General features: G+C 45.8%; 1 protein-coding gene across 1 annotated transcript in view; it reads right to left on the bottom strand.

Annotated features, from left to right (window-relative positions):
* Positions 1–21,138, bottom strand: part of LARGE1 (LARGE xylosyl- and glucuronyltransferase 1) — a 515,425-nt gene that overhangs the window by 38,939 nt on the left and 455,348 nt on the right. The window contains exon 10 of the mRNA XM_008064872.2: positions 18,858–19,013. Within this exon, the coding sequence (XP_008063063.1) occupies positions 18,858–19,013 (156 nt within the window). The remainder of the gene's footprint in view (positions 1–18,857; positions 19,014–21,138) is intronic.

The following is a 21,138-nucleotide window of genomic DNA, read 5'->3' as shown; positions in this document are numbered from 1 at the left end:
GACAAGGTCCGAGGGGCCCACGAGCCTGCCCTTTGTGCCCTGTGCTCCCCTGAGGTGATCACCTATTGGGACACTGTTCACGGGTCAAACACAGATGAAGAGGATCATCGTTTTTATTTCTCCCTGCAATTTCATCTAATTTCAAAAAGATGATGATGAAAAGAAGCCTGCCTTCACCATCTGAGAAGTGAGTCCCCTCTTAGCTAAGAACGGAAGTGGTGCTCGCTGACAGATGTATAGCCCGCCAGAAACTCCTCAGAAACAAACCAGAGATGTTTTCCTAGACAATGCAGCACAATTATTTCAAATAACACAGGAAAAACACCCGCAGAAGAGAACAAACAAAATTAAAAAGGACTTCAGTGCCATCTGATGCTCATCTCTCCCTAGAGCTATTGATTTCAACCTTTGTACCATTTATTAGAAAAAAAAATAAAACCAACGTATATACAAGACAGCTCTCTTCCTTTCATTTCACACAAGTTTAATCAGAGTCTCAGTACTCACATTTTTTTCTTCTCTTTTTTCAAACTCTCTGAAAATCTTATTTCATTAATCTGCTCAAGAAGTCCTTTACCTAGCTCTATGCCTCTCCTTCCTTCCCCACCTTGTTTTTTTGTTTGTTTGTTTGAGTCATGGTCTCAATGTGTTGCCTAGGCTGGACTACAGTGGCATGGACCTGGCTCACTGCAGCCTCGACCTCCTGGGTTCAGGTGATCCTTCCTCCTCAGCCTCCCAAGTAGCTGAGATTACAGGCATGTGTCACCACACCCAGCTAATTTTTTGATTTTTCCTTTTTTTTTGTGGAGACGAGTTCTCGCGATATTGCTTGTTTCGAACTCCTGAGCTCAAGCAAGTCTCTCTATTCGGCTTCCCAAAGTGCTAGGATTGCAAGCATGAGCCACTGCACCCAGCCCTTTTCGCAACTCTTCAAAAGGGCAGGCTAACTTGCCAATAGGGAGCTAAGGAGTCAGCATTTCAGATATGCAGATGCAGACACACAGATCTGCAACTGTCTAACAGACATCATCTCACGTAAACTCCACAATAACCCTACAAGGCAGGTATCATGATGCCTGTTTTACATATGAAAAACTGAAATTAAAAAGTAAAACAGGCTGGTTTGGTGGCTCAGCTGGTAATCCCAGCACTTTGAGAGGCTGAGGCAAGTGTACTGCTACTGCCTGAGCCCATAGGTTCAAGACCAGCCCAAGCAACTTGATGAGACCTCATCCCTACAATAAATCAAAAATTAGCCAGGCGTGGTAGCATGTGCCTGTAGTTCCAGCTACTTGGAAGACTGAGGTGGAAGGACTGCGGAGCCCAGCAGGTCGAGGCTGTAGTGGCCGTGAGTGTGCCACTGCACTCCAGCCTGGGAAATGGAGTGAGACTCCAACTCAAAAAAAAAAAGTGAATCCTCAGTGACAAAAACTGGACCAAGGGATGTGCAATGTGAATAGCAAGAGAGCTTTAGGGGTGATGGAAACAAGAATAAACTTTAAAAAAATAATAATTTGCCAAAGGTCACATGGCTGGTTCTGATACTGTCCCTTTGACATCAGTCTTATCTATCACACAACACCACATAGTTGAATACAGATTAAAGTTTACAAGGCTAGAGTGACCAACCTAGCCCCGTGTTACAGAACATTTCTTTAAGAAGGAGGTATATTTTTAAAAAACCTCCAAACCAACAGTGTAGTTATCAACAAGAAAATATATTTTTTCTGTAGAGCCTTGTCTGTTAAGACTATTGGCCTTGACAGATTGTGCTATGCTAAAGCACTTTCCCCTGCTTGTCAAAAAGAAAAGAAAAACAAAGATGACCCTATGGCATTATTTCTCAAGATGTGTGCTATGGCAGATGACTGAATTAATTGCTCCAATTCTTCATCTCCAGTCTCCAACCCCCATATCCTTACCCTTGGCTTTGGTGCCTACTAGAGAGGCAGAGTCTACTTGATCCCTTGAATCAGGCTGGATTAGTGAGGTGCTCTTGCTAACAGAATGCGGGGAAAGCACTGTTGTCCCAATCCTGAGACTAGAGCTCAAGAGAAAGAGTGTTTCTTGTACCTCCACCATTGCCATGAGAAAATGCCTAGGCTAGCCCGCTGGAGAAGGGGAGGCACCAGGGGCAGAGCAGGATTTCCCGAGTTGGCCAAGCCATGCAGGCAAGCCCAGCCAAGATCAGCAGAGTTGCATCTCATAGGCCACTGAGGCCTCACTGGCTTTGGACAATAGATACTGATGGAGTGTTACCGGTATTTTGTGGGAGGCACTTGATCATTATGGGGACCTGTCCCGCATATTGATGGTTCGCCTGACCACTGAATGCCCATAGCACTTTCCAGATGGCCCTGTGCAACTCCAAAGGTAACCACATGTTCCCAAATGTTGCTTGGGAACTGGCTGAGATCCCATGATCTATGAGACATTCTCAGTTGTCTTTAAAATGTTTAACTTTTAAAAGGATGCAATCAAGAATATTCCTTAGATTTACAAGTCAATTCCATGTCCCTGTCTATCTGAAGCTTCCCATCATGCCAACAGTTTAACGAATACAAGACTAGGAGGCTGGAATTCTCATTCCATCTAAGATCCTGTGAGCCCACTGACCCTTTCTGACCTGCAGAATGACACTCAGATTTCCTTGTTGAGAACTGCAGACACACTCTCTGACCCATCACCCCTCTCTACAATACCCTGCATTCCCTCATCCCACTCTTTTCAACCTAAAACACCTTCTATTTATCTTTCAAGATTCAGCCTAGATGGCACCTTCTCTGTGAGACCTCTATTGACCCAGCTAGGTAGAACTGGTCCATTTCTTCTCTGTGCTCCAAGGGCACTCGATTCGTAACTCCATTAAAGCACTTGTCAACTTGAACTGAAATCACTGAAGGGCAACTTCCCTGGCGAGACTGTGACACTTGACTGTTGCCTCCAGGACAGTGTCTGGCACATGACAAGTGCTCACCGTTCACATGTTGCATGCATGAAAAATATCTGCTATACACAAAAAGACGATAATCTCTGTGAAGTTAAGGCCTGTCCTTCCCGTTTTCCTTTTGTGTCCTCTAACTATAGGCACAGGTGGTGATGAATAAGCCCATTCTTAAGTCCATTAATTGTTTCAATATTTGCAGTTCAAGGGTCTGTGATGGTTAGAAAGGTTTTGGAGAGCAAATAAGCACGGTCCAGGAGCCACGAAGGTACACGTGATTTTCCTTCCTCCCCAGGGTCTCCGTGAGGCATCTTCAGCCTCATCTGACAGTTGAGAAGGCAGTTTCAATCTTGAGGTCACTTAGGGAGGACAAAGCCAGGCCTGTGCCCCTACACCACTACACTGTCTCTCAAGGAAAGATGCTTGCTTAACCTCAGGTGAAGACACAGACACAGCCCAGTGGCTGAGGTTACTGGTTCTATTCCCCTCTTGCCTGGCTGATTTTGGGTGAGTGACTTCATCTTCCTGAACTTCAGTGTCCTCCACTGTAAAATGGGAATGACAACCATAACTTCCCAGAGATTGCAGTGGATTATAGTGTTTGGAGCAAAGAAAAACGCAACAGATGGCATGTATTATCATAATTAACTTAGCGCAGTTAGGAAAGTGAGCCACCTGGGCCTCTGAAGACACCTAGGTGATACTTTTTGTCCTCACACCTCACCTGAAGGAGACTGTGTGGCAAAGGCCTGGTGGGCAGGGAAGGCGGGGCTGGATGATGTACCTTTTTCCAATTCTGAGCCAGGGCAGCCCTTCCAGTCACAAATATCAGAGTCCCCACATCCTTCTGCCTTAGCAGCTCAAATATGCCTGGAAACCATGATGCTGCCTCACAGGAGGAAACCTAACCAACTCTCTCCTCCTCACCTCCCTCACCCACACTGCAAAAGAGCGCAGGCAATTAGTCCCCACTGGAGAATAAACACCTGCCACATTCTTTGCAAGAGCAGGATTGGCAATGTTTGTTTCATTTTGTGCTTTTGATGTGCTGACAAGAGCACATGGCTTCCAGTTCAATACAGAAGAGAGTGGTGACGTGTGTGGATGTGTGAGTGTGGGGGTACACAAGCAGGTGAAGGAATGGGTCTTTCTTTGACGAGGCTTCACACCAGTAGTAGGTCCTCACCATACGAGAACGAGCAGTATTAATTATCAGAAGATGAGATATTCGTCTGTGAACAGAGGTTTTTCTTCCTCTTTGTGAATTGGAAGAAAAGACATTCCAAGGTAAATGGTGTCAGAAGTCATTCTCTAGGGTGCACCCATTGGAGTAAGTTCCTAAGAGCAGGAGTTGTACTCCATTCATCTCTGAAACTGGAATCTCTAGAGCATCCTGTGAGCTCAGCAAACCTGTTGGATGTGCTCAGCCACTGTGTGTCGGGAGATGGGGGCGTGGTCAATAGAAATGCTCGTACAGCCTGCCCTATCTGGGGGTCGACCAACAGTCCTGGGCTCTGAACTCTATGGTACCAATAATGAGATTCAGTGGCATCCACATCCCAAGCTCACCTGTGGCTATCACAGTGCTTAAAGGGTAGGGACTAGGGAATACTGTTGTCCCCCAGCCACATAGGGTATAGAGAGCATGACAGGTATGCTGCCCAGTACACATGTCCACAGGACTCTGGACCAGACAACTGTCACCCTTGAACTTCAGTGTTACATTTCTCATCAGCACGGTGGTTTGCACCTTTATCCAGTACATACAAACTGGGTACTGACTACATGAGTGGTGTAGTCCTAAGTGGTTTCAGGTGCATTGCTTCAGTGATCTAATCTTTTAGCACACATCTCTGTTTTACAAAGGAAGAAGCTGAGGCTCAGGTTTCAGGAATCTGCTTCAGCTAGCAGGAAGCAATCCAGGATGAGAATCTGGTCTTTGGACCTCAAACAGGACATTTCACCACACAATTACTTCTCCCCAGGGGATAGACGTGAGAATCAAATGAGATGGTGGAAGACACAATGTTCCGTGAATAAAGCAGGCCATAAAAATGTATATGCGGCATGATCCCAATGCAGCAAAAAAGAAAATCAGAAAAAAAGAAAAAAAAAAACTCCCGCTAGGAAATAGATCAAAGGGAACACATTACAATGTTAACAAAGATTTTCTCCGAGCAATAGAATTTTATTGGCTTCTTTATACTTTTCTGTAGTTAACTAATTCCCTGCAATTTTCTCAAATGAGCTAATGCATGTGAAAGTGCTCTGTAAACTGTAAAGTTCTGCACAAACCTAACCAATGTGATTGTGATTACATTATGTACTTTTTTCAAATTCTCATCTACACTTGCTTATTGCTGACTGCACCACTGATGTTATCTCAAGGGGAAGACTCCAGTGGTTGGTTTATCAACTGCCTCCTTCTCACCCAGGGTCTTGGCAACTTCTCTGGGGAGACACTGAGCTGGAGGGAACGCTTTTATCAGCCAGGTCTGATGTTACTGCGCCTGTGCCCCGGCCACTGCCGCAGGGAACAGAGAGTTTCTGACAAGCAAGTCACAGGAATACAAGACAGATTTCTCCTGAGATAAAATGCATTTGCTAAATTGCTTCTTTGGGCAGCCAGCTGAGGCACAGGGCGATTTGGACTCCAGGGAAAATGGTCCTTTAAGCAGTTTGCATTCATTTCTCCTCATCCTGCAGGACAGTGGCCGAGACTGACCTCTGGGCTGCTGGAAATGATGGCTGGACAAGCCTGAGAATTCAAAGGGAGTGCAAGTGTGTCCCTGAGCTCTGGCCTAAGGGACTTGTGTTCACAGTTACTGGGCAAACTACAGAGGGAGATTATGGGGATAACTGGATACTGAGACACCTGATCTGACACTCATTTTTCTGTGTGACCTTTAGCAGGTCATGTCTCTCAACGGCAAGGCAAAGAGTTTAAGCTTCAAAAAATAACTGTCAAGGATTATGCACTCACTGGGCCAGGTACGGTGGGAACAGCTTTGCAGGCTTTCTCATTTCATACTCATACCAGCTCCATGGATTAGGAACAGAATCCTACCTATAGTCCTGTTCTGTCATCATCCAGAAGGGTCAGCCACTGCTCCAGATTACACTGTGGATGTCCAGAACAGCTGAGGGGTGTATTTCCTCTGAGTTCTTGCATGAAACCAAGTTGCTACGATGCCTCATCATTCAGCCTTGGGCTTCTTTCTAGTTTGAAGGCTAGATGATTCTGTGACTGCAGAGGGCTCAATGCGTGCATTTCTGTGGTGGTAGAGACATTCCGTGCTCACCAATATCGACATTTCTCCCTACTTCCTGTTTTCTAGCCTCCTAGCAGTTAAGGGTGATTGTGGCTGAATCCTGGCCAGCCCTGATCAACAGAATGGGCTTTAGCTAGTACGGGTGGCATGTTCAGGCCTCACTCAGACATAAGCTTTGTTCAGTTTCTCTTCTTAGCTAACAGAGCATGAGAATCCAGTGCAAGAGTCAGGGACTCCATGAAGGACAGAGCTACAAGATAAAAGGAGTCTGGGTTCCTGAACCTGGAGAAAAGTCACTTGCCCTTCAGGACTGCATGTGAGTAATAAAATTCCAGCATGTTGAACCATAAAATAGTTGCTAGTACTGCCTGAACTAACAGACACATCTGAACTCTTCCAGTCTGCAAGTGATGAAAACACAGTACAAGGAACCAAATAAGGAGTTGCAAAGGCTACCCATTTCTTTCTTCTTGTGACATCCTTCTTTCTGTTGTCTTGGGGCAAGAGGTGAACACACCAACGGGTAAATTAACACTTGAGCACACAGCTTTATACTTTTAACATACTTTCACTTTTTAGCAGCCTTCATGTCTACTATTTCATTTTTTTCTTCCCTAATACCTGTGACAAGTTGGCTGTCCTTAGGGCCTTCAGTTGACAGATGAGGAAACTGGAGCACCAGGGATTTGCTCAAAAAAGCTGGGGCTCTAACTCTTGTTTCCTGAAACCCAACCTAGGGCTCTTCCCTGTGGTTTCCACGGAGCAGTTAAGTTGTAGTACACCATACAGACAGGTGGGAAAAGCTCACTTGCTCACTGGTTGCCTGCTGTGTGTATTAAGCAGCAAGTTCCACGAACCTGAAGCATTTGTTACCAAGGAAGCTAAATCATGAGCCACTTTCATTCTTTTGCAGGAGGTGGGGAGGAGGCTGTCTTCAGAACTGTTCGGTGAAGATTCAGAGAGGGTCTGCCTAGCTTTGACCTGAACTTAGAGGAGATAAAGACGAAAAAATATTTCCTTCCTTCCAAATATCAGTATTAGTTCACACATTGCACACAATTAATAGGCTCTTATGCCAAGCTCTGAGCTGGGAATAAGGAGCAAACCCCAGTCTTTGCACTTAAATCGCTCCTATAGCCTAAAAGAACAGGCAATGAAGCAAGTCAGTAATTATAACATGGGGTAATCATAACACAAACAAACCTTAATTTGTGTTTGTTTCAATTCATTCATTGATATATTTTTATATCTATTTTTAAAAAAACTGCCTGGCACCTGGTACATGCTCAATACATCTTGCGTAACAAGTGAACTAAAACATGTTTTTTTTTCTGGAATCATTTGTGGTGTCCCAGAAAGATCCCTGTACTTGGTATCTGAAAATCTGGCCCTAGGCTAGATCTACGACCTTGGGCACTCTAGCCTTCCATGAGCCTCCATTTAATGTGCCACCTGTCTTACAGTATTTAGTCTTCTTACATCTATCAGGTAAGAATCATTAAGATTCCCCTTTTATATTAGAGAAAACTGAGGCACAGTGGATTTAAGCAGATTGCCTGAAATCCCACAGCTGGTGGTCCGAGGATTTCACATGAGGCAGGCTTGTTCCAGCCATCCTCTTACCTATTGCACAAGCAGAAGAGGCCACTTATGTGAGGAAGATCCAGCCCAAAGGAGAGGAAGGGAGGGAGTCGCCATCCAGCCATGAGCAGAGCACCTGGCAAGTGTGGAGGGATGACATCCTGTGCCTAGATGGGTGAAATGGGGTTCCGTGCAAGCTGGAGTTGGACAGGAATAAAGCAGCCAGGCCACAAAGGAAACCTGTGGCCCAAACTTATATCCATGGGGTCTCTTGAGCCCATAGCTTCTCTAACCCTCCATGGCTCCCTGGTCTCCCAGGCAAACATTATGATCCTGAAGGCTCTGGAGCTTAGTGTGCCCATGGGGAGTCCCTGGAGACTGGCCTCAGGCAGTCTTAGGGCTCTGAGCACCATCCACTCCTGGCTCTGCTGGCTGCTGTGTGATTGAAGAGGTGGTACCATGCGGCTCACACATGAGCGCAGTGATGATTCTGGGTTTTCTCCGGGGTTCTTCTGAGATGCAGCTGTTTCTACAGAGCCATCTGTTCCTTGGCATTGCCTTGCAGGGTGATATCATAAAGTGCTTATAGAATCTGTTTATATATGTCTTATTTTTAACTTCTAATCGAGCCACAGTGATGCTGTTGTCTCTTCCTCTTAGTGGGCTTAGTATCAGGGAATGGGGCCTTGCAGGCAGTCCACCACCTTCAGAGCATGAGCAAATTGAGCTTGGAGGCCCTCTTCATTTCAGAGGTGAGACAGTGATCTCAGAGTGTTTGGAAGGAATAGTGTCCAAGATAAGCTTGTTGGACAATAAACAATAACTGCCTGAGTTATACCTTAACTCCATCAATTTTCCTAAAGTAGCTTGAGATGGGTGTATTTACTGACCATTTTAAAGGTGGGAAAACTGAGGCTTATGGAAGGCTAGAGTTATGCCTAAAGTCACAGATCTAGCCCAGGGCCAAATTTTTAGATTCCAAGTACAGGGATCTTTCCTGGACATCACAAATGATTGAAGAAAAGAACTTGTTTTAGTTCACTTATTATTCAAAATTTATTGAGCATGTACCTGGTGCCAGGCAGTTTTTAAAATAGGTATAGGATACATTGATGATGTTCTCACTCATATAATGGACCTTGAACATCCAATGTAATACTATAAGAAAATGACTGACAGTACTGGGAAACTATGGGGGGGGATGGGATTAACAGTAGCAAATATCTGTCTGGGGATGGGAAAACACCTCTTATCAACAGGGTGCCTGAATGAAACGTAATTGTACACCTAACCCTTAACTGTACCCCACAAAACCATAATAAAAAGTATTGATTAATAAAAAAAAAAAGATACATTGATGAACAAATTGAGAGAAAAAAAAAACCAACCCCCTTACAAAGTGGGCAAAGGATATGAACAGAAACTTCTCAAAGGAAGACATCCAAGCACCCAACAAACACATGAAAAAATGCTCAGCCTCACTAATCATCAGAGAAATGCAAATCAAACAACAGGTACTGGCGGCGCAGCTGCTGATAAAAGGGAATGTTTCTACATTCTTGGTGTGAATGTAAGCTAGTTCAACCTTAGTGGAAAGCAGTGTGGCAACTTCTCAAAGAACAACTAAGCTTCCATATGATCCAGCAATCTCTCTTCTGGGAATATACCCAGAGGAACATAAATTGCTCTACGAAAAAGACACCTGCACATGCATGTCTATTGCAGCACTATTCATAATAGCAAATACATGAAACCAACCCAGATGCCCATCAAAAATGGACTGGATAAAGAAAATGTGGTACACATATATTGTGGAATATTACACATTCATAAACAAGAACAAAACTATGTCCTTTGCAGCAACATGGATGCAGCTGGAGACCATCCTACTAAGTAAACGATCGCAGGAACAAATAACTGAATATGCATTTTCTCACTTATAAGCAGGCCTTGATCACTGGTCACATGAGCATAAGGGAGAGATCTGCTGAGGTTGGACACTGCTAGGGAGGGAGAGAGAGAGGAGGAAGGGGGGCATGTGATAACACAAAGGGTACCTAGTCCACGATCAGGGGGAAATAGGGCCAGCTGGAAGCCTAAACTTTACCTGCATGCAACCAATTTATGTAGTAAATCCTCACTTGTACCCCACAACTATAAAAATAAAATAAAAAAGATAAATTGATGAATTCAATTCAATAGATAAAAATCCCAGAAGCTGTAAAGCTTACATTCTAGTGAGGAGACAAAATCAATAAAAGAAATAAGTCATGAATATATTGATGATGCCATGGAGAAAAACAAAAGAAGGCACCCTGGGAAAAAAGGGGTGCTGGGGATGGGGCCAGGTACTGACATTTAAATAGGGGAATGTTTTACATAGTTGTAGAAAGACTACTCAACTATGAATTGGGGGTTTGATGCCAATTCCAGGTCTGCCACCAACTTGTTCTGTGACTTCAACTCTCTTAGCCTCCATTGCCTCCTCTACAAAGTGGAGAGAATAACCACCTTGACGAGTTACTGAAAGGGTAAAACAATTCTATCAGTAAGACAACAGGAGACTCGCCGATTACCCTGTAGTTATTAATGAGTCACTTCTATACATGTGGCTCCATCTACCTGGGAAACATGCCCTGGCCTTATCGCTTTAGCGCTAGTAGACCTGGTTTCTAATCTCAGCCCTACCACTTAGGAGTGGAGTGGCTTTGAGTAAGTAACTCATCTTGTTGAAACTTTGGATTCCTTATCTATGAATGATGCCTCATAATGCCTCTCTCCTTTTTAGAAAGCTGCATTTCCCTTTCTCTTTGCCTGCAGAAAATCTCCAGTTCCCAAAAGCAGAGAATGGTCTTGGAATAGTACAAAATGCAGGAAGTAGCAGAGTGACCAAGATCTCGCCCAGGAATGACCAGCAAGCTTTGGCTCCCTGCTCTATGAAAAAGACACCTGCACATGCATGTCTATTGCAGCACTATTCACAATAGCAAAAACATGAAACCAACCCAGTTGCCTATCAAAAATGGAGCTAGATCAATACTGATTTCCTGGAGTGCTATCTTGGGGAAAACTCTAGGGTTGGGCTCGGGTAGATAATATGGTCATCAATTAGCGATGTCTGAAGCTCTAAATCTACAGAACATGTCTGTTATCTTACAATTCCAAAAATTCAAAAACTCATTGGTGTCCAGCCTTTTCTTCCTTTTTTTTTTTTTTTGACTTCCTGGATATTTGGTATGTTTCATAATATAGCTTTTAATATAACAGACGATTTTGTTACCACTTGTCTTTCTAAATTCAATACTTTTGTGGCTTTTTTTTTGGCTACCCTGGGAAGGAGGAACAAGGAGACCAGCCCAGAGAGGGTTGTTTGGAGCTGATGAACTGAAAGTGACAGCTGTCAGAAAGGAATCTGCAGAATAAGCAGCAAGGAGTCCACGGCCATTTCCTGCCAGGATAAACAGCATCTTCCTTCCTCTGGCCACGCCCCACCGCCTCCAGCCTCCTCAAGGAAATCTTAGTCATCAAAAATTGTAAGCGGAATTTAATACAGAAGTTTAGTACTAAATTCAGTTTACAGTTTGCTTACTAAAGGAAGGGTATGTACTTTAGCAGCAAAGTTCCCATCCAAATTGGTTAAAAGATATCTATTTTAATGGTTTTGCATTTAAAAAGAGGAGCTGTCTTCATCTGGAAATTCCCTTAGTTGGATCGAGGTCCTCTTGGGGATAAAGCATCGCTCTACAAATGCAGTGTTTAGGGAGAGCTGCATGTTCCTGAATAGCATACTGTGTGGAACAGTCTCGCTATCTGCCACACCGTCTGGTACAAGGGAGAAGTGTCCTTTTCGATTAAAAAAAAAAAAAAAAAAAGGTCTGGCATGGTGGCTAACTTTTGTAATCCCAGCTCTTTGGGAGGTCGAGGAGAGAGGATTTCCTGAGCTTGCGGGTTTGAGACCAGCCTGGGCAACATGTGAGCCTTCGTTGCTACATATAAAAAAATGAGGCTGGGCTCGGTGGCACAACCTGCAATCCCAGTATTTTGGGAGGCTGAGGCAAGTGGACTGCCTGAGCCCGTGTGTTCGAGACCAGCCCAGGCAACTCGGCGAGACCTAATCTCTACAATAAACCAAATATTAGCCAGGCATGGATGCACAAGCCTGTAGTTCTGGCTACTTGGAAGGCTGAGGTGGAAGGATCGCCAGAGTCCAGCAGGTTGATGCTGGGGTGGCCGTGAGGGTGCCACAGCACTCCAGCCTGGACAGGAGTAAGACTCCAACTCAAAAAAAAAAATTAGCCAGACGTGGTAGTGTGTGCTATAGTTCCAACTACTTGGAAGGCTGAGGTGAAAGGATCACCTGAGGCCAGCAGGTCAAGACTGCAGTGGTTGTGAGCGTGCCACTGCACTCCAGCCTGGGTGACAGAGTGAGACTCTGACTTAAAAAAAAAAGAAAAAGGACTGATTTGGAAGATAGTTCTCAGATTAGTAAGATTTCAGTCCAACATGTGGCAGAACAGTTAGCATCTGAAGTCAGTTGCCTTAGGAGGCCATGAGCTCCCTGCTTTTGGGAGGATTCCAGCAGGAGCCAGATACAATTCTATTAAGGACACCGTAGAAGGACTTTTGAGTAGATAAAGGGGTGGAGAATGTAGGTGATTACCCGACTGTTCTGTGGAGCCTGGGGTTTCTCGGATATTCCTGAAGGGCTGGATTGCTGAAGAAAAGGGAGAGAAATGCTAATGTGGTAGAGTTCTAACCTCCATCCCCACTTCAATCAACTAATAATAACCAATTCAGACTGAATGCTTATTATGCATTACAGAAATAGCGTACTGGCTCCAGGGAGCGATGCCCAGACACACTGGGGGAGGGGGTGGGGCTGTAGCACTCCAGATCGCTGGGGATCCTGTTCTCTTTCACACCAAACTGTCTTGTCCTAGAGCAAGCATCCCGACCACAGGCTCTGAAGTGGGGCCCAGTCCTCACATCAAAGAGCTGAATCCCTGATTAGATGTATTTATTTTTATTTTTTTTGGCAGCAAGGTGTGAACCAAAGGGCCTCTTTCTCCTACTCTGAATTTCCCAACTGGCAGGAATACCTGGAACTGCTTGACTCAGAGCAAACGTGATAGCCCTTCACCTCCTTTACAGACAGATCTCTGAGTGACACTGTGGGTTCCTCTCTCTGTCAGGCCTTCCTAGCAGAGCTGCTAATAAAACCCAACAGCTAGTTGTGAAATAATTATGACCAGAAGGGACAGGTACTGGGGTCTGTGGAAAAACACGTTCCAAGGCACACTGTGCTCCTGGACCCAAGTCCTCCTCTTCTGGTGATTTAACATAAACTGTCCACGAAATACTATGACAACAGTATCACTGTCCCCATTTATCAGATGCTAAACCCATGGCTCAGTCTTTATGTGACTTCTCTGTGGTCATGGGTAATTTTTTTTTTTTTTGCTATGTGAGGGGGGACCCCCCCCGCAAAATGAAATTTATTTATAAAAAAGCATGTATTCTTACATGTTTAAATTTCAGTCACCTTCAAAGTACTCTCAACTGAATGCAATATACTTATCAAGTCACTTTTTTTTTTTTTGAGTCAGGGTCTCTCTGTCACCCAGGCTGGAATGGAGTGGCACAATTATGGCTCATCACAGCCTCGACAGCCTGGGCTCAGGCGATTCTTCTGCCTCATCTGCCCAAGTAGCCTGGACAACAGGTGCATACTACCACGCCCAGCTAATTTTTGTAGTTTTTGTAGAGATGAGGTCTTGCTATGTTTTCCAGGCTGGTCTCGAACTCCTGGGCTCAAGCAATCCTCCTGCCTTGGCCTTCCAAAGTGTTGGGATCACAGGTGTGGATGTCTATGTCCAGCTCATGTGTCTGTTAAATCCAGATGACCAGAAAGCTTGCACCCATGTCATCATCGTCATAATCATCTCCCAGTGAAAATGTACAAAAAACGCCTAAGTAAGCGCATGCAGCCCTTCCTATTTCTCACACTGGCTTCATTAGAATCGGAGCTCCTGACAGTCCCCTGAGTGGCCATGCTTGTATTCACTTCTGGTCTCTGCTGCTCATGCTGTTCCCTCCTTCCCACTAAATCTACCCGCCCCCTCATTCCTACTCATTTGTCCTTCAAATCTTACCTCCTCCAGGAAGTCTTCCCTCATGTGCCTTCTCTTCCTAGTCCTGTGGAATGCCCTTCCCATGTGTTTTCACAGCACTACCACCACCCTGAAGCTGAATCACACTGAGCAACGACGTCTGCTTGTCTGCATGCTTCACTGGACAGGCACTATGAGAGCTGAGCTTCTACCTGCGATGTTGCCTCCTGGATCCCCAGCCCCATGATTCATGACTGAGTATCTATGCAGCGGATGAATGAGTCTTGACACTTAGATGCGGTCACTGGAGCCCACTCCCATCTGGGATCTGAAGTCCAAAGAAGAGGTTCCTGACTTTGTTTCTTCCAGACTCACCACCATCTGTACACTCATCACAGCTCTAATGACCTCTTCCACAGAGCTAGGAGCATCTGGCGCTGGGCCGGATCCAAGATTGTACCCTTTCCCTCTGGTGGTGTTTGCAGATGACACTCGATATAGGACCAGGTGGTGGACATCCTTACAGAGCTGTGGTTCAGGAGTGCAGTGTTGACAGACTCCCTCCTCTCCAGCCCCTGCCCCTGAATCCAACAGCCCAGCAGAGGAGCCAGGCTGGAGCTGGACACAGGCCCTGCTATCTCTGGTTAGGAATGCTAGTGGCACTGCTCCCCTGTTCTTAGCACCCACAAAACAATCTATCTACTCTTGGTGCCCGCTGCAGCTGCCCTGAGTCAGAGGCCAGGTCAGAGACCATCCATCATCATGTTTCTGCCTGGGATGCGCCCATGCCCTCTGGGTGGGTGCTCCATTTCCAGTCTTGTCCTTTTTACTCCATTCTCTATCTTGAATAATTCTTCTCAAATGTAAATCTGACCATGACTGAAACCCTTGGGTGGCTCCTCCCTACAGAAGGAGAAAGTTCAACCTTCTCAGCACAGCCAGAGTCCATCCTGGTCAGCGCCCATCCTGGCCCTCACTCGCTTGCTTACTCAAACTACCAACATGTGCTCTTTTCATGTCCTGCTTCTCCATCTGCTCTTCCCTCTACCTGACACTTCATTCTTCTCCCTTAAGTTTGCTCAATACCTTCACTCAATAAATACTTAGTACTTATTAAGTGTTTGGTTCCATCCTAGATGAATAGTACAAAGTCTCATATCAAAGAGTTTTATATTTAGGAAATATCTAGAAAGCAAACATGAAAGAAGGTACCTAGAGAAACCTAGAATAAACTTAGTTTAGTGAAGTCTTTTTGCCTCAGCATAGACATTTTTGCTTAGACTTTATCCCTGACACGCTTTGAATCTAGCACAGATTAGACACAGATAGTTAAATTTCCAATAGGCTGGGTTTAGGAAGCCTTCAGACATTTCACTGCAGGCCAAGCAGCACCCTACCCCACCCCCTCAGCAAATCTCCATCAGATGCAAGACAAGGACAGAGCCACAGAAATGATAATAGACCACCTGTAGGTCAAGGAGTTTGTGGGTTGCAAGGGTCTGACCAGTCTCTTATAGGAAAGCCCCCTCCCCTTGTCTCCTCCCATCTATAGCCCACCACCATGGCAGCAATCATGTGACTAGCCCACCCATCTGCTTCCTGTCCATCACCTGAGGAGGAGGTGGGCGGGCTTACCTGCCCCTTCATGAGCAGACCGCCACCCAATCACCAATGACCTTCCCCCTTCAAAGGGAAGGGTTAAAAGCATTCAACCTCAAGCAGCCAGGCGTGGCCATGTGCTCTCTGAGCTATGGCTGTCACTGTCACCATGTTTCCTGGCTTTGGCGCCCTTCCCTACCTTGAGGAGGTGAATCTCCTCTTTCTTTCTCTCTCTCTCTAATTTACTTTTAAATAAACTATATTTTCTGACCTAACTTTTATGCAATTCTTTGCATCTTTCATGTGGCACACTCACACCACACCCCCAGAGGACCTGACCTAACATTCTGGAGGCCCCTAACAAAACAGATAGACCAGGTAACTGCAGACAGCAGTACATGCTCCCATGAAAAGAAAACAGGGTGTGTGATGGAAAGTAACTTAATAGGTTACTTTGTGTGGGGGGGAATGGGTGGGTAGGGAAAGTTTCTGATGAGGCCACTTTTGGGACATTTTAAACACCAGGCGACAGGGCATTCCAGACACTGGGGACAGTAAGCGCAAAGGCCCTTGGCTGAGCCTGGAATGTAGGAAGGATGAGGAGGCGGGTGGGCTCGTGCAGAGTGACCATGGTGGGGAGAGGCTGGGATGATAGTCACGAGTAGAGAAGGCGGCTCTGTCACTTACGACTCTCAGGTTGGACAGTCCTTCCTCCCAGCATCTCTAAGACTTTTAAGCTTTAGGCCACTTATACTAGGGACTGGCTCAGTCTCTCATTCAACCCCAGTGCCCTGCAGGGCATCTGGCATGTGGCCAGTATTCACACACTCTTACTGAGCAAATAAATAGAGTCACGGGTTTCCAGAAGGATTCCGAGAAAGACCATGGAGGATGGAGGACAGCTCCACTCTGATTCTTCCCCGGGAGCAGAAGATGGTAGGAAAAGCTGGTGAGTCATTTATAAAGGGAGCCCCGTTTCCGACAACACTGAGAGCCCAGCACGGAGCTCACCCCTGTGGGTGACTCACTGATGCTTCATCCTGCAAGGTTTTTTATTTGAGCCTCCTCGATGGAGGGGGCAGAAAAAAGAGGCAAGAGAACAGTTTTCATTTAATGTTTGGAAAGAAGTGCTGAATGGACGCTCACATAATGACGATGACGAATACTGATTTGAGCAAAGAGAACTGAAAGAAACACCAAAAGAAAACAGTATTTGCTGAAGCCTCTAAGTGATTCCCAGAACCAGAGAGAGTTCAAGGGCTCCATGGTTTTTTCGTCTCTGTGAAATGTGAAGAAGGGAGGATACTGAGGAGACATCCAGGTGATGGGGCAGGGTCGAGACAACTCCACTGTGACTGGGGGACCCAATAACAGACTGCAGGGGTGCATGGTGACCAAAGTCATCCTGACAAAAGACCAGATGAGCTGCATTCCTTCCTATGGTCCTTAGGTGCCCTCCCTGCCATAGGGAGCCTAAAAGCATTCTCACTACATCCAAAAAAAAAACCCCTACAAAAACAATAACAATAATATATCAAATCAGCCGGGCGTGGTAGCACATGCCTGTAATTCCGGCTACTTGGAAGGCTGAGGCGGAAGGATCGCCGGAGCACAGCAGGTCAAGGCTGCGGTGGCCGGGAGCAGCCACTGCACTCCAGTCTGGGCAACAGAGTGAGACTCCAACTCAAAAAATTAAATAAATAAAAAGTAAAAATAAATCAAAATTCTGACTCTTTTTTTTTTTAAACCAACAAAATTCAGTCTCTGTAGAGACTGTCAAAAATCGCCAATGCCAATGCTGACTATATTTCAAGTCGTCATGGCGGGGTATTGGGAAAAGTTTTCAATCAGCAATAATCGTACCTCAGATAAACCTCATTGGCTTACAAAGCCCCTACCAATCTGGCCCCTGATCCCTCTCTCTCTCCCCACCAGCCCCCGGCACACTGGCCATCCTTCTGTTCTGTACCATGAGCCTGTCCTGCCTCAGGGTCTTTGCACCAGCTACTGCCTCCTCCAGAAACATATGTCCCTTGCTCCTCCATGGCAGGCTCATTTTTGTCATTCAGGCTTCAGATTAAATGTCGCCTTCTCATAGAAATCTTCCCTGTCCCCCTAAACCAGTGGAGCTTCTCTGCTACTTTCTAATACACTGGCTGATAGCTGTTCTTGATAATTTGTTCAGTTATTAATTGTGTTTCCGCCACCATGAGAGCAGAAACCAATGTCCTTTCTCACCTGTGAATACTCACTGCTCAGAGTAAGCAGAGGGACCTCAGTAAATGTTTGTTGGCTGAATGAATGAACTAATTACTTCTGTACCAAATACTAAAGGTCAGGAAAGGGCAGGGAGCAAATATTTATTGAGCATTTAACATCGGCAGACACCAAGCTGGGTGCTTTATGTGCAATTTCTCACCTACTTGCACAATATCCCTATCGAAGTTTTTATTCCTCAATTGACACTTGAGGAAACTGAAGCACAGAGAGGTTGAGTTACTTATCTGGGGCCACAGAGGTAGTAACTGGAAGGAATTAAAGTCAAACCCAGGTCACCCTGATGCCACATGCCCAGGTCTTTCTGCTAAAGTGTCTCTTCCCCATCTCTTTTATTATTATTATTTTTAAGAGACTAGATCTCACTATGCTACCCAGGCTGGTCTCAAACTCCTGGGCTCAAGTGATCCTCCTGCCTCAGCCTCCCAAAGTGCTGGGATTACAGGCATGAGCCACCGTACCCAGCCCCCATCTTCTTAGAACTCGGGATCAGTCTGAGATTTGCTTCTTGTTTGCTATGTGAAGATGGGAAATTCGCCTAATCTCTCTGTGGCTCCATTTTTTCAACTCTTGAAGAGGATTTCTATGAACATCATACGAAATATAAAAAAAATTATAAATGGCAAAGAAAAAGAAAAATATAGTAGATGGTAGTGATGGCTGTGGCTACTTCCCTAACTCTGTCTTTAGTCACACTGACTCCTGAAGAGGCCCATTTCTGGAGAAAATCTCTCTTTGTGCCACCCCACGCACTGTCCTCACTGAATCCTGGGTCTCACATGTGGATGTCCTATCCACAGAGGCTTTGGTGCTTCCTGGCTATGAGAGATACTTGATCTGTCGTTGCACTGGTGGTTTTTGTTCCTTTTGCTTAGAAACTCACTCCTGACGCCTGGGCCAAGCATACCCTGTTTGCACCCACAGCCATCAGCGTGGAGGTGTGATCTGCTGACGTGCCTGTGTCCCCTACCAGCCAGCAGACCCCAGGCAGGGATGGCATCATTCTCATCAAGGTCCTCAACAGATGCGCACAGAAAGCCGCCCCTTTCCTGCCATGCCCCGCGAGCCACTCACGTTTTCACTGTTGACATCAGCTTCGCTGGGGCAGCCAAACAGCTCCCGCCTCAGAAGGTTCCCGTCATACTCCAGGAAGGTCAGGTAGAGGTTGCGAAAAAACTCTACGTGCTTGTTCTTCACCCGAAGCTTCTTGGGGGAGTTCCAGTGGATGACCTGCAGGGGGATATGGAGGCAGTCAAGCAGGAGGGACACCGCATATGCAGGAAGCCATGGCTTGGTGCCGGGTTGAGCATTATTTGTGGGTCTACTTATTCATTCTTCACTCACTCATTCATTCGTTCAACATTTATGGCATTGCCTGGGATCAAATCCTGACTCTGATCTAGGTAGTCATTTAATCTTGGACAAAATACCAAATCTCTCTATGCCTCTTTCCTCATCCGTGAACTGGGAATAGTAACAAATACTGCCTGTGCCAGTTATTAAACTATTGCCTTTCGAACGCAAACCTGCTTTGTGATGCTGAGGCCTGGACTCTGCAAACCATATTTCTACTTGGCCAGCAGCTGCCTTCAGTCACTGCCAACAGGGAACACAATGGGGAAGCCAGGGCCAGGAGGAGGAGAGAGGCACTTTCTCCCCCGTGGCTTCCGGTTCCTGGGAGCACCACCTTATCTCCTTTCTTCAGCTGGGCAGTGGCACTTCCTTCCCTCTGCAGCAGCTAAATCCATTCTGCAGTTTTTCCAACACTTGAAACATGCTTCATCGTCCTCCCTTCCCCACCCAGTGCCACTGCCGCTGGAATTGGCTGGTGGCCCCACCCTAGAGATCTGAGTCCTGTCCCCAGCATTCCAATTCCCTTCTCTTCTCTCTGCTCCTCCAGCTCTAGGTGTAGTAAGTGTTTCCTGTAATTTTCTACTTTTGTTTTGTTAGGTACCAAGTGAACACTCTAGTTACCATTGTAAAGATTAATTTCTCTGTTCAAATAATCGCTATAGTTTCTGCCTTCAGTCAGGACTCTGAGTGATACACTGCCTAATAAAGGTGAAAAATAAATGAGTTAATACGTACAAAGCATGTGACTAGCGCCTAGACACAGAGCCAGTATTCAACAGGTGCTGGTGCTATTTAGTGCCTACAGTGTACCAGGCTAGGGGACGGCCAGAGGCAAGTGACACTGGGGTCTGGCCTCAGCACACTCATCGTCTGCTGGGGAGAAGAGGCCACACGCAGGTAATTAGATTGCAATAATGGGCGAAGGATCAAGAAGGAGGAACAGCTCTAGGATGCTGAGAGACGCATCCAAGGAGCTCGTTGGGGCTTGAAGGATAGGCAGGAGCTTCCTGGGAAGCCAGGGCCCGAGGCACAGGGAAGACACAGGAGTGGAGTGGCTCATCTGGAAAATGAGAAGTCAGCATTGCAGCTGGGTGTGGGGATGGGGGTGGCTGGAGCATTACTGGGGTGAGGCCCTAGACTTGGGAGGCCTATAAGTACTGGAGGTTTTTAAGGAGGGAGAAATTACTTTTTAAGGAGGGAGAAATTACTAAGGCTAGGTTTGAGATCACTCTGACTACATGGTAGAAGACACTTGTAGAAAGGCGAAACTAGAGCCAAGGATGTCAGTTATCAGTCAGGTGCAACTTCCAGCTGAGAGAATTGTTCCCCTGGGGGGGGGACACAGTTTCTGATTTGGTTACAGAGACAAGACAAGCACAAGAGGAAAAAAAAGCTGGAAAAAGCAATTAAGTATCTACAGACTATTTAATGTGGGCTAAAATTGGCTTTAAGAAAGCACCTTAATTTATTATTAATATTAAACGGCACTCATTATTGGTATTAACAATGATTCATTGTCATTATGTGGTAATCTACTGGTAATAAATAATTTGTATTATTTTACTGAATACTCATAACAAGACTATGGGGGCAAACTATGGGGGCAAACTATGATCAATCCCATTTATGGATGTGAAAACAGAAGCATAGAAAGACTCTGTAATTTGCCTGTGGTCACAAAGAATTAGGCTTGGCCTCAGCTGCTGGCTCCAGGGTCCACCTACTTAATCACTCCTTGTACTTCTGCTGTTTCTGAGATCAGCACGCAGGGACCTGTAGAGGCAGGATGCACTAGAGATGTTTACTAAGCACCGAGAAGACTGATGGTTGGGTCAGTCAGATGGGGCTCTCACAGCTGAGCTACATGAGCCAGACCCTGAATGATGGGGCAGAGGCAGAGGGTCAAAGGGGACAAGAGAGTGGATCCAAGTGAAGGAAATGACAGAGTATTAAGAACAAAGTCAGGGAAGGACCCCAAGGAGTCGGCTCTGTGACAGTGTCC

The sequence above is a fragment of the Carlito syrichta genome, unplaced genomic scaffold (genome assembly GCF_000164805.1).
Source record: "Carlito syrichta isolate Samal-C Ts95f unplaced genomic scaffold, Tarsius_syrichta-2.0.1 Scaffold308088, whole genome shotgun sequence".
Classification (NCBI taxonomy): domain Eukaryota; kingdom Metazoa; phylum Chordata; class Mammalia; order Primates; family Tarsiidae; genus Carlito; species Carlito syrichta.
Note: the sequence above shows the minus strand (reverse complement) of the source record. Positions and strands in the feature narration are given on the sequence as shown.